Below are 13,790 nucleotides of genomic sequence, written 5' to 3'. Positions count from 1 at the left end.
TTAGCTTTGTTCAGAGTAAACGACTTGTGGAAGACGGCTTAACGTAAGAATATGTTTATTCAGACACTAGCCATGGTTCTCTTGACACAGCACGAGCATGCCACGAGGCACGTCTTCTGCCATGAAAGTTTCGCGGCGAAAACCAGCCACTCTCTCGCAATTCCACAATCAATAGTCAAAGGCCACATGTGTTGGTCTGAGGTTTATTGTAGTCATTAAGCCACAAAAAGGAGATGGTCCATGGATTAGCTCCATCTCATTGTATGAATGTTGGTTCACACTTTTTAAAGAAACCTTGTTCCTCCCACTCTCTTGTGTTTGGCTGTTCTCCAAGGTCAAATAGAACTAACCCCGTTCTCTAACTTTTACTCCTAACTTCTGTGTGTGTGTGAGTGTGTGTGTGTGTGTGTGTGTGTGTGTTTTTGGCCCCCTTTCTTACCCAAGATCAAAGATTACTACAACACTTCACATAACGACATCACATAACATAATCATTGACAGTTACTAGCTAATTTACCATAGCATAAACTACAGGGTTGTGCGCTTTCAGGTGCCTCTTGGGGTTTGTTGTGTTCTTCAAACCTATTTTGAAGCCACACTGTTTCTCTCCCGTTATTGCAGTGCGTTGTGTTTCATTTTCAAGTTATAATAAAAGAGTGTGCAGATATTGATTCTGTTTCTTCCAGTGCCAGAGTCCAGAGTGCTTGAACTTCAGCCACCTAACGTTTGTTAGGAAGTCTCTTGCATGTCTGGGCATCTCAGGGAGTGCAGGAGGGATACAGAACCCGGCAACATTCAACCAATGATATTAAAAATGTACTGCACTAGGTGCATGCAAGTTTTGTTCTGTCCATTTGACCCACACTCGACCCATACCCATCGATGCGTTAGCATGTTCTGACAACACCCCATTTTTGGCAAATGTTCCCCTTATGTTAAATATATTTTTAAATTTTTAATTTTTATTGGTTGGAGAAATTTTTCCATTTTTTTTTTGGCGTCTCCCTCTAGGTGGCACTCTAGGCAACTGCCTTTGCCTGGAGGGGTATAGTCTGGCCTAGGCTATTTTACACCCCCGGGTACAGTTTGGCCTAGGACAGTTTATCCCCAGGGTATACTCTGGCCTGGGACAAAGTATACCCAGGTTTAATCTGGCCTGGGCCAAAGTATACCAAGGTTTAATCTGAGCGGGGGTTAATTTGGCCTGTTACACCGGCTATCCCTCTAAGCAGTTAACTGTTTGGTATTCCATTTGTCAGCCATTTTGAGTGAGGCTTTTCATACTTTAATTAATCCATGTTCATCAACTTATAAAAAATATACAACAAAGGTCTCTGGTTACGAGGACAATCTTCTCTATATATTACAGAAATGTACAAACCTTTATAGTGTAGAATTAGCAAGACATGATGTTAGGGGAGGGAGTGGGTGTGTCAATGGTCAAAGGGGAGGGGTCTAACTTTGACCAAGTCATATGGCCAGGTAGGGCCAAGATGTCAAGTCAGCTCACACAGTGCAGTATATCAGTGTGTAGGACACTGTCCCCACGCAACCCCCTTCATGACTCAGCAAGTAATGTGTATGTGTGTGTGTTTGTGTGTGTGTGTGTGTGTGTGTGTGTGTGTGTATGTGTGTGTGTTTGTGTGTGTGTGAGGTGTGTCAGGGAACAGCTCAAGCAGGTTCACTGATTCACATCCATTCTATCCAGTCAAATTATTAATGTGCAGTCGCAGGCGTCACTGCTTTGCTTTGTATGTTTGCTTTATATTCTAAACACTTATCAATGTGCCAAGTCATGATGACTGTTCAAACAAGACAGCATACATATAACCTAGGCTTAGCCCATATGAAGCAGAGGAACGCCAGCCTACAAAATATTCTAGTGTTCTCACTCATCTCCTTTTTTTTGTAAAAACCCAAGAAGGATTACAAAGTAAGTGATCACTGCACGACTATTTCAACTTCTATATGCCTATCTGTATTCACAATACATGACTTATAGCTAACATTCAAATTGAGTAATTGTTATGTAATGTCACATTGTAGGAGTGAGAGTGTGGTCAATGTAGTTACATTCTCTGTCTTGGTACATAGGGTGAATTCGCTTTTAAAAAAGAAAACGCTTTAAAACAACACTATGCAACAACTTGACACTTTTTGGGGTATGGTTTGCTAGGCAACTAGTTTTGGTACAATCCTCAAATTAGTTTTGATAGAATATGGTCATGTGAAGGACAGACAGTCTTTCCCACTAGCCATCCAGGTTCTGCAGTATGTAGTTCTCTGTTCCGTGCTGGAACACCATGCAAAAATGGAAGAAAAGCTTGACCTTGGCAGCTATACTGCCAAAAGACACCAGCTAGTGTGTTGGCGAGCTTCTATAAGTGCCAACTGGGCTGTTGATGGTGTTTGGGAGGTTTTTGCATGTCTTTTAGATAGTTAGCTTTACCATGACTGGCCGCCGAACATTATTAGTGCTCTGTTATCTCAGCAGCCGTTTTGCACCAAGCACTTCTCAGCTTTTGCTATTTTATAATATTTGTATAATGATTATGATGGACTAAATGTCTTGTGTTTGCAGTGGCTTTTGTACTGACATACTTCAATGTGAAAGGTGAGCATATTATATTTATCAAACAGATAAAAAGTGTGTGTGTGTTGCGTGCAAGCATGCGTGTGGGTATGTGTTACGTTAGGGTGACCAGACTTCCTCTTTTATCCGGACATGTCCTCTTTTCAAAACCTAAAAAATTTGTCCAACAGGGATTCCAAACTTGTCCGGGATATTGCGTTGTTGGATATTTGTGTTTTTTCTGGGTCTTTCACAAACGAGTTATTACGCCCTTACAAGTTTTGGAAAACGTTCCACTTTCTTGCACGAGCTCCGACTGTAGAGAGAACTGTCAATGGTAGAAAGCCTTGTCAGTGCTGGCAGATGTACGATAATTATCCTCTAAATACCATAATTCTGAGTCGTTAGTAAACTTTGTCGCGGGGGGAGGTGGCAGGGTCATCAGCATGTCTGCATTTGAAAAAGCTGTAAAAATGTCGTTGCGGGGGAGGGGGCGGGGTCCGGCATGCTACACACTACCTCGCCCTCTCCCCCTCCCCCGCAATGAAGTGTCCTCTTTTTCACAAACTCAAGTCTGGTCACGCTAGTTACGTGCAAGCCTGTGTGTGTGTGTGTTGCGTGCCAGTGTGCGTGTGTTGTGTTTGTGAGTTCATATATACAGATAGAATGACGACAGAAACTAAACCTCTTGTCACAGGTCGCGCTGAACCGATTCGGCTGATGTTGAAAGATCAGGGGAAGGAATGGACAGAGATTACTGTCACCATGGAGATGTGGCAACAAGGCGCCCTGAGGGAAAGTTGTGTGAGTTATTTAGAGTGCCACAAGATAACTCGATAACGTTTCATAAAGTGATACCAATTCTTTATCTGTGTCAAAAAATTGTATTTATATACTATTTTGTACCAAAAATACAGTATAGTACAAGTCTACGTAGTGTGCATTTTCATGACAATGATTATATTTTGGAGTCTCTTCAATAGAATGACTGATGTCTGTGCACTGTTTAAGCGAATAGGCTTTGGTAGTCAGAGCAACTAGAATCACAGACTCAAGCACGAGCCCAAGAGATCGAGATCAGTGCAAACTACATGTTAATGACATCCACAGGGAATCAATGCCCAAGCAATGGAAAAGCAATATCAGCAGCAAAGCAGATCAACAACACTATTAGTCAGGGTTTTAATATCTTAATAAGAATTAAACTCAAATGTGAGTCATATAACTAATGAGGTTATCAGTTATTTTGTCTCTGTGACTGTTTTTTCTTTCTTTTCTTTTTTAAGTTGTTTGGCCAGGTGCCCAAATTTCAAGATGGAGACCTCACTCTGTACCAGACGAGTGCCATCCGTAGACATCTGGCTCGAAAGTTTGGTACGTGCAGTGTGTGGACAGTGAAAGTATTTGTAAAATTTCTCAAGGATGGATTTGATTAAAATGCTTTGTTGATTTTTAGGACTGTATGGAAAAGATGACAAGGAGGCCTCCCTAATTGATATGATGGATGACTCCCTACAAGATCTCCAGACCAAATACGCTACACTGATCTTTCAGACCTATGTGAGTTGTGAAGTTGGGACAGTAAGGTTTAGTAGGAGGTTTGACGTAGACTTCATGCAATTTACAAAAACTGTGTGTGTGTGTGTGTGTGTGTGTGTGTGTGTGCGTGTGTGTGTGTGTGTATGTGTGTAGGACACACACAAAGAGGACTACATCAAAGAGATACCACGCCACCTGGCTCCATATGAGAAAATCCTGGCATGTAACAAAGGAGGTTTCCTTGTTGGAAAACAGGTAACCGCCGAATCTATTTAACATTACAGCGGCACATAGACAGAAAAGTCCTCACCCTGTCGTCTGGAAAACTACAGCCTCAATCTCAATGTTTGCATCTAATATGGGCACATTCTTATCAGGACTCTTGTGTCAGATCTCCTTTGCAGACTATCTCCTGTTGGTCCTGCTGCAGCACCACCAGGTCCTCAGCCCCACTGCTCTGGATAACTTCCCAGCCCTTCAGACCTACAGAGATAAACTGAGTGCTCGTCCGAACATCAAGGCCTACATGGAGAGTGATGCTTTCAGAAACAGAGCCATCAGCCCCAATGGAAAGCAATGAACCTGAGCTTTGATTAGAAACAGCCAGCACTGAAGCAATTATTGTTGTCAAAATGTTTTGTACTTGAACAATAAAAAAACAATAAAACTACACCAAAGTCTTTCGTGTGTGTGTTGTGGTCTGGAAGTCTAATCCTTTATAAGTGCACACAGCTAGGGTAGGCTATAGCCTAATATTGCTGTGTTTATGGCAAGTCTTCTGTGACTGCAGCAGCGTGGTTTCTATGAGTCAAAAATTATCATTTACAGTAGTGATGTGTCGTTCGTGAACGATTCGTTCATTTTGAACGAATCCTTACAAGGACTCGAGAGTAACGAGTCCTCTCCTAAAAGGATTTGTTCTTTTTCTCATGACTGCGCATCGGGACAGTTGCATAGGCTAAGCCAAGGAAACAGAAATGATTCGTTGAATGCAGGTCACGTGAAAAATGATCCAAGAACGAATCATTTCTGTTTCCGCTACCAGTACTGAGCCTATGCAGGTCACGTGGGAAATGATCCAAAGACCCGAATCCGGCAGATGAACGAATCATAGATCCAAAGACACGGTTGGCAGAAGGGAGGTGAACGATTAGTTCATCTGCCGGATGCAAGTCTTTGGATAATTTTTCACGTGATCATGGGAAGCTTGGGAATCTAGAGAAAACCGAAATGTTTCGTTCATTTTGACTGGGTCTTCGGATAATTTTTCACGTAACCTGCATATGCTCAGAATAGGAAACAGAAAGGACTTATTAACCTTGTTCACTTTCGCGTGACTAGGTTTAGTAAGACGTGAATGATATTCGTGAATGATTTTGTTTTATACTTTACTTACAGTCCAGTACAGCGTAATTGTTTGGCGTGATAATTACATGCTAATGTGATAAAAATGACAATTTCATCCAAACTTTCATGATACTGTACATTATTTGAATGCAGGAATTTATTTTAATTTAGTATCTGCTGTTTTAGCCTACATGCACTAACCTACATGACAATATGATACGTGTTTGTAGTGGAATTATTTACGCCAGGGAATTGGCTATGGTTCTGCACGTGAATTGCTTTGCAACACGGGCAACCTTTTAGGGAGCATAAATTGCTATGAGTACATTTACACAACAATGTGACACCGTTGCAGAAGCAAGCGGTGGCCTTTAGTGAGAGGGCTCCTGTACACTGCCAGGGTAGAGTGAGCGCGTGTCAGTTACGGGACTTTTGCAAAAATGAAGCGCTCTAAACCGTCTGGAGCACAGGGACGTAAGAAAAGGAAGGAAAAGGAGGAAAAGAAAAACAAGTATAGAGGTAAGACTTCTCATCTCAGCCATTAAGCTGTCCAACGAAAAAAATGTAGTATTGTTCATCACCTAGTATAGGACGTTTCATTGCTGTCACTTAGGCTATCTATAGCTAGCGGCTGTTATTTTGCTAATTTATTAGTAAGCTATTGATAAACTACATGGATGTAAATGTCAAAAGACCAGTTATTTGGATAACGTATGCTTGTTATGAAAAGTACCATTGCTGTCTAAATTGATTATAAATGGCATACGTTCTGTTTAGTGAATACAAAAAGTAGCTACATACACACACAGTAACCATTTTGGGGATAGTGGTCTTGTTCACCCTAATGTACAGTTCCTTCCCAGAAATGTACTAAAATGTATGTTTTTTCTGTTTTGTTTTAATTTTTGTTTTAAATCGGCCAGATGCACTCAGGACATTTTTGCAGAAGACGGCACCTGCAGGAGAAAGGACGCCTGATTCGCCTCCCTCTGAACTTTGTAAGTAGCCTTCAGAGCTAGTACTATTATTGCTGTTATTTAGGGTGACAAGACGTTCTCTTTTAGCCGGACATGTCATCTGTTCGAGATCTAAAAAATGCCCGGGATTCAAATAACGTCAGGGTATTTGTCGGATATTTGTGTTTCACTGGGTCTTTCACAATTTAGCTAATACGCCCTTACAAGTTTTGGAAAGGGTAAAAATGAAGCGCTCTCAACCGTCAGGAGCACAGAAAAGGAAGAAAAGGAAGGAAAAGGAGGAAAAGAAAAACAAGTATAGAGGTAAGACTTCTCATCTCAGCCATTAAGCTGTCCAACGGGGAAAATGTAGGACGTTTCATTGCTGTCACTTAGGCTATCTATAGCTAGCGTCTGTTATTTTGCTAATTTATTAGTAAGCTATTGATAAACTAGATGGATGTCAAAAGACCAGTTATCTGGATAACGTATGCTTGTTATGAAAAGTACCATTGCTGTCTGCATACGTTCTGTTTAGTGAATACAAAAAGTAGCTACATACACACAGTAACCATTTTGGGGATAGTGGTGTTGTTCACCCTTATGTACAGTTCCTCCCCAGAAATGTACTAAAATGTATATGTTTCCTGTTTTGTTTTAATTTTTTGTTTTAAATCGGCCAGATGCACTCAGGAAATTTTTGCAGAAGACGGCACCTGCAGGAGAAAGGACGCCTGATTCGCCTCCCTCTGAACTTTGTAAGTAGCCTTCAGAGCTAGTACTATTATTGCTGTTATTTAGGGTGACAAGACGTTCTCTTTTAGCCGGACATGTCATCTGTTCGAGATCTAAAAAATGCCCGGGATTCAAATAACGTCAGGGTATTTGTCGGATATTTGTGTTTCACTGGGTCTTTCACAATTTAGCTAATACGCCCTTACAAGTTTTGGAAAGGGTAAAAATGAAGCGCTCTCAACCGTCAGGAGCACAGAAAAGGAAGAAAAGGAAGGAAAAGGAGGAAAAGAAAAACAAGTATAGAGGTAAGACTTCTCATCTCAGCCATTAAGCTGTCCAACGGGGAAAATGTAGGACGTTTCATTGCTGTCACTTAGGCTATCTATAGCTAGCGTCTGTTATTTTGCTAATTTATTAGTAAGCTATTGATAAACTAGATGGATATCAAAAGACCAGTTATCTGGATAACGTATGCTTGTTATGAAAAGTACCATTGCTGTCTGCATACGTTCTGTTTAGTGAATACAAAAAGTAGCTACATACACACAGTAACCATTTTGGGGATAGTGGTGTTGTTCACCCTTATGTACAGTTCCTCCCCAGAAATGTACTAAAATGTATATGTTTCCTGTTTTGTTTTAATTTTTTGTTTTAAATCGGCCAGATGCACTCAGGAAATGTTTGCAGAAGACGGCACCTGCAGGAGAAAGGACGCCTGATTCGCCTCCCTCTGAACTTTGTAAGTAGCCTTCAGAGCTAGTACTATTGTTGCTGTTATTTAGGGTGACAAGACGTTCTCTTTTAGCCGGACATGTCATCTGTTTGAGATCTAAAAAATGCCCGGGATTCCAATAACGTCAGGGTATTTGTTGGATATTTGTGTTTCACTGGGTCTCTCACAATTTAGCTATTACACCCTTACAAGTTTTGGAAAGGGTATTTCCCTTCTTGCGCTAGCTCTGATTGTAGCGAGAACTGTCATTGGTCGACCGCCTTCCCAGTGTTGCCGATCCAAATACGATCATTTTGAGCCTCTGATACGATAAGCCATTTCCTATCTGGCAACACTGAGCACCTTGCAGCCTCCAGTAGTTGCATTGTTTACAATAGTACATGACACCTGTTTTTAAAAAAATATTTCAAAACTTCATTGCTGGGAGGGGGCAGGGTCATCTGCGTTTAAAAAAAGATTTCCAAAAACTCAGAAGTGTCCTCTTTTTCACAAACTCAAATCTGGTCACCTTACATAATCACATCACAATAATACTACACATTTTTTATCAGTAGCCTAGTACTATTTAGCCTGGTAGCAGTGGTGGCAGTAATCGTAATTTATCTACTACAAGTTATAAAATGTATTTGTACAATGCAACTATGTGGTAGGATGATAGAAATTACCAAATGCAATTGTGTAACGAACAGCATGGATAAACTCTGTGTTTAAATACAGCTGCAGGAGAAGGGACATCCAGTAGCGCTCAAGGGGCCAGTAACACACAGGCCACTGAGGCCAGGAACACACAGCCTGCATCAGGTGAGTCTATTTAATAGTATTTATTCAAGCCACATCCATACTTTAAAGTGTATTGTTTTGCACAGTTTATGGAGTTCATTTAATAATAATAATAATAATAATAATAATAATAATAATGTAATACTTTGAGTGTGTAATTCATTATTTAAAATAATATAAAGAAAATGTTCTGAAACTATTCTGGTGTTTGTTGTCCATGCACCATTTATTGTTGAACTAGAATAGTCGGGGGGGGGGGGGGGGCAAAACTCAAGATCGCCTAGGGCATCCAGGGCTAGAGCTGGCCCTGTGTGTGTGTGTGTGTGTGTGTGTGTGTGTGTGTGTGTGAGAGGTGTGTCAGGGAACAGCTCAAGCAGGTTCACTGATACACATCCATTCTATTCAGTCAGATGAATGAATGTGCAGTAAAAGAGGCGTTGCTGCTTTGCTTTGTATGTGGGATTTATATTCTAAAATCTTAGCAATGTGCCAAGTCATGATGACTGTTCAAACAAGACAGCATACATATAACCTAGGCTTAGCCCATATGAAGCAGAGGAACGCCAGCCTACAAAATATTCTAGTGTTCTCACTCATCTCATTTTTTTTGTAAAAACCCAAGAAGGATTACAAAGTAAGTGATCACTGCACGACTACCTCATCTTCTATATGCCTAGCTGTATTCACAATACATGTCTAATAGTAACATTCAAATTGAGTAATTGTTATGTGTTGTCACATTGTAGGAGTTAGGGTGTGGTCAATGTAGTTACATTCTCTGTCTTGGTACATAGGGTGAATTCGCTATTTAAAAAGAAAACTCTTTAAAGCAACACTATGCAACAATTTGACACTTTTTGAGGTATGGTTTGCTAGGCAACTAGTTTTGGTACAATCCTCAAATTAGTTTTGATAGAATATGGTCATGTAAAGGACAGACAGTCTTTCCCACTAGCCATCCAGGATCTCCAGTATGTAGTTCTCTGTTCCGTGCTGGAACACCCTGCAAAATTGGAAGAAAAGCTTGACATTGGCAGCTATAGCTACTGCCAAAAGACACCAGCTAGTGTGTTGGTGAGCTTCTATTAGTGCCAACTGGGCTGTTGATGGTGTTTGGGAGGTTTTTGCATGCCTTTTAGGTAGTTAGCTTGCTAGTTTTGGAACAGAACTACTTATTGCTGCTTTAAACTTTGCTGTTGAAGACAAGTGTCACTTGTGTATGGGTAGAAAGCTTGCATATGACGGTGCCTACAACAACAGTGCCTTGGCAACTAAGAAAACAAAACTAACTAACGTTACCCAGTTTATGGCAAGTAGTTTGCTAATAAATATGATGATTCAATGGTATAGTAATACTGATTTAGCCACTGTTCGCCGTTTTGACGGTGACACCAACATCAGGTGCATTCCATGACTAGCCTCCGAACATTATTATTGCTCTGTTATCTCAGCAGCCGTTTTGCACCAAGCACTTCTCAGCTTTTGCTATTCTATAATATTTGTGTAATGATTATGATGGACTGTCTTGTGTTTGCAGTGGCTTTTGTACTGACATACTTCAATGTGAGAGGTGAGCATATTATATTTATCAAACAGATAGAAAGTGTGTGTGTGTTGTGTGTAAGCATGCGTGTGGGTGTGTATGGATGTGTTGCATGCAAGCGTGTGTTTGTGTGTGTTGCGTGCCAGTGTGCGTGTAGTGTGCGTGAGTTCGTACATACAGATAGAATAACGAGAAAAACGCAACCTCTTGTCATAGGTCGCGCTGAACCGATCCGGCTGATGTTGAAAGATCAGGGGAAGGAATGGACAGAGATTACTGTCACCATGGAGATGTGGCAACAAGGCGCCCTGAGGGAAAGTTGTGTGAGTTATTTAGATTGCCACAAGATAACTCGATAACGTTTCATAAAGTGATACCAATTCTTTATCTGTGTCAAAAAATTGTATTTATATACTATTTTGTACCAAAAATACAGTACAGTACAAGTCTACGTAGTGTGCATTTTCATGACAATGATTATATTTTGGAGTCTCTTCAATAGAATGACTGATGTCTGTGCACTGTCTGAGCGAATAGGCTCTGGTAGTCAGAGCAACTAGAATCACAGACTCAAGCACGAGCCCAAGAGATCGAGATCAGTGCATACTACATGTTAATGAGATCCACTGGGGAATCAATGCCCACTTCTGGAAAAGCAACATCAGCAGCAAAGCAGATCAACAACACTATTAGTCTGGGTTTTAATATCTTAATAAGAATTAAACTCAAATGTGAGTCATATAACTAATGAGGTTATCAGTTATTCTGTCTCTGTGACTGTTTTTTCTTCTTTTTTTTAAAGTTGTTTGGCCAGGTGCCCAAATTTCAAGATGGAGACCTCACTCTGTATCAGACGAGTGCCATCCGTAGACATCTGGCTCGAAAGTTTGGTATGTGCAGTGTAGGGCTGGGGGTAAACGATTATTTTCAAAACGATTAATCTGGCGATTATTTTATCGAATAGTCGACTAATCTAACGACTAATTGGACGATTAGTCTAACGATTATTTTTCTGTTGCTCGATTAAAACCATAATGTATCTCAAATAAATACCCCAAAAAATCTTAATAATATACTTTAATGAGCACCGTTTTGCACAGCAAAAGTCCAACAATGCATTTAATGTTTATCTAGAGTTCACAGTAAAAATGTTTGGTACTCAAATGGATGTGGTGCTCATTAATTTAAATGTTTTCAGTGCTTATAAAAACATTCATTCATTGATGAGCACTGCGCACCACCTTATGTGCAGCCCTGTCCTGGACATTGCTTGGCTGCATTAGTTGACATTGGCGATCTAACGTGGTAGTGAATCATGATACATACTATAAGCTGGCCAACGTTAGTCTAATGTTATGTGTTTGACTCGTAAATGACCACAGCATGAGTTAGCTCTCTGTGCCGTTTGTTGGTGCTTGGTTGCCGTGTTCTGCAGCCGTAAGTTAACGTTTACTAAACTGACACAGCTGTCTAGCCGCTGCCGCTATAGTAGCTAGCTAACGTAACTACTAGCAACCAAGCACGAACAAACTGCACGGAGAGCTAAGAAGATAGTTAGCTAGCACCACCGAAGTGCGCAGAGCTCAAGCTACACAACACACTGAACAAACGTTAAATACGAGAGACAATAGGGTGCGTTTGAGAATGGAGATAGAAACGCACCCCATTGTCTCTCGTGAAGGGGACAATAAGTAACGTTGGTTACATTCATTTAACGTTTGTTCAGTGTGTTGTGTAGCTTGAGCTCTGCGCACTTCGGTGGTGCTAGCAAACTATCTTCTTAGCTCTCCGTGCAGTTTGTTCGTGCTTGGTTGCTAGTAGTTAACGTTAGCTAGCTACTAGTGTGTCAGTTTAGTTAACGTTAATTTACGGCTGCAGAACACGGCAACTAAGCATGAACAAACGGCACAGAGAGCTAAGTCATGGTGTTGGTCAGCTTATAGTATGTATCATGATTCACTACGTTATATCGCCAATATCAACTAATGGCGCCAAGCAATTCCCTGGGTTTCTGCTCTCTCAGTCCACGTGTATGTGGCGAAGCGTCAACGTAAAAATATGGCGTTGACGTAATTTTGAAATCGACGCGTCGACATCATCGACGCATCGCTACAGCACTAGTGCAGTGTGTGGACCTTGAAAGTATTTGTATAATTTCTCAAGGATGAATTTGATTAAAATGCTTTGTTGATTTTTAGGAGTGTATGGAAAAGATGACAAGGAGGCCTCCCTGATTGATATGATGGATGACTCCCTACAAGATCTCCAGACCAAATACTTTACACTGATCTTTCAGAACTATGTGAGTTGTGAAGTTGGGACAGTAAGGTTTAGTAGGAGGTTTGACGTAGACTTCATGCAATTTACAAAAACTGTGTGTGTGTGTCTGTGTGTGTGTGTGTCTGTGTGTGTGTGTGTGTGTGTGTGTGTGTGTGTGTGTAGGACACACACAAAGAGAACTACATCAAAGAGCTTCCACGCCACCTGGCTCCGTATGAGAAAATCCTGGCATGTAACAAAGGAGGTTTCCTTGTTGGAAAACAGGTAACCGCCGAATCTATTTAACATTACAGCGGCACATAGATGGCAAAGTCCTCACCCTGTCTGGAAAACTACAGCCTCAATCTTAATGTTTGCATCTAATATGGGCACATTCTTATCACGACTCTCTTGTGTCAGATCTCCTTTGCAGACTATCTCCTGTTGCTCCTGCTGCAGCACCACCAGGTCCTCAGCCCCACTGCTCTGGATAACTTCCCAGCCCTTCAGACCTACAGAGATAAACTGAGTGCTCGTCCGAACATCAAGGCCTACATGGAGAGTGATGCTTACAGAAACAGAGCCATCAGCCCCAATGGAAAGCAATGAACCTGAGCTTTGATTAGAAACAGCCAGCACTGAAGCAATTATTGTTGTCAAAATGTTTTGTACTTGAACAATAAAAAAACAATAAAACTACACCAAAGTCTTTCGTGTGTGTGTTGTGGTCTGGAAGTCTAATCCTTTATAAGTGCACACAGCTAGGGTAGGCTATAGCCTAATATTGCTGTGTTTATGGCAAGTCTTCTGTGACTGCAGCAGCGTGGTTTCTATGAGTCAAAAATTATCATTTACAGTAGTGATGTGTCGTTCGTGAACGATTCGTTCATTTTGAACGAATCCTTACAAGGACTCGAGAGTAACGAGTCCTCTCCTAAAAGGATTTGTTCTTTTTCTCATGACTGCGCATCGGGACAGTTGCATAGGCTAAGCCAAGGAAACAGAAATGATTCGTTGAATGCAGGTCACGTGAAAAATGATCCAAGAACGAATCATTTCTGTTTCCGCTACCAGTACTGAGCCTATGCAGGTCACGTGGGAAATGATCCAAAGACCCGAATCCGGCAGATGAACGAATCATAGATCCAAAGACACGGTTGGCAGAAGGGAGGTGAACGATTAGTTCATCTGCCGGATGCAAGTCTTTGGATAATTTTTCACGTGATCATGGGAAGCTTGGGAATCTAGAGAAAACCGAAATGTTTCGTTCATTTTGACTGGGTCTTCGGATAATTTTTCACGTAACCTGCATATGCTCAGAATAGG

General features: G+C 41.1%; 2 protein-coding genes across 2 annotated transcripts; both read left to right on the top strand.

The window, feature by feature from the left end:
* Nucleotides 1–3,238: 3,238 nt before the first annotated feature.
* LOC308369217 (glutathione S-transferase P-like) lies at nt 3,239–4,691 on the top strand (the record flags this gene model as incomplete). Its single annotated transcript, XM_080843559.1, has 5 exons — nt 3,239–3,376; nt 3,859–3,946; nt 4,029–4,132; nt 4,265–4,366; nt 4,503–4,691. 5 exons carry the CDS (start codon nt 3,239–3,241, stop codon nt 4,689–4,691), a joined length of 621 nt encoding a protein of 206 aa, XP_080699685.1.
* A 2,684-nt stretch (nt 4,692–7,375) lies between these two features.
* LOC308369216 (glutathione S-transferase P-like) lies at nt 7,376–13,073 on the top strand (the record flags this gene model as incomplete). Its single annotated transcript, XM_080843558.1, has 8 exons — nt 7,376–7,454; nt 8,600–8,683; nt 10,200–10,232; nt 10,422–10,528; nt 11,008–11,095; nt 12,404–12,507; nt 12,648–12,749; nt 12,885–13,073. 8 exons carry the CDS (start codon nt 7,376–7,378, stop codon nt 13,071–13,073), a joined length of 786 nt encoding a protein of 261 aa, XP_080699684.1.
* Between the last annotated feature and the right edge of the window lie 717 nt (nt 13,074–13,790).

Source organism: Sprattus sprattus (genome assembly GCF_963457725.1).
Source record: "Sprattus sprattus genome assembly, chromosome: 8".
NCBI classification, from domain to species: Eukaryota; Metazoa; Chordata; class Actinopteri; order Clupeiformes; family Clupeidae; genus Sprattus; species Sprattus sprattus.
The sequence above is the reverse complement of the archived record's forward strand: the minus strand, read 5'-3'. Positions and strand labels throughout refer to the sequence as shown.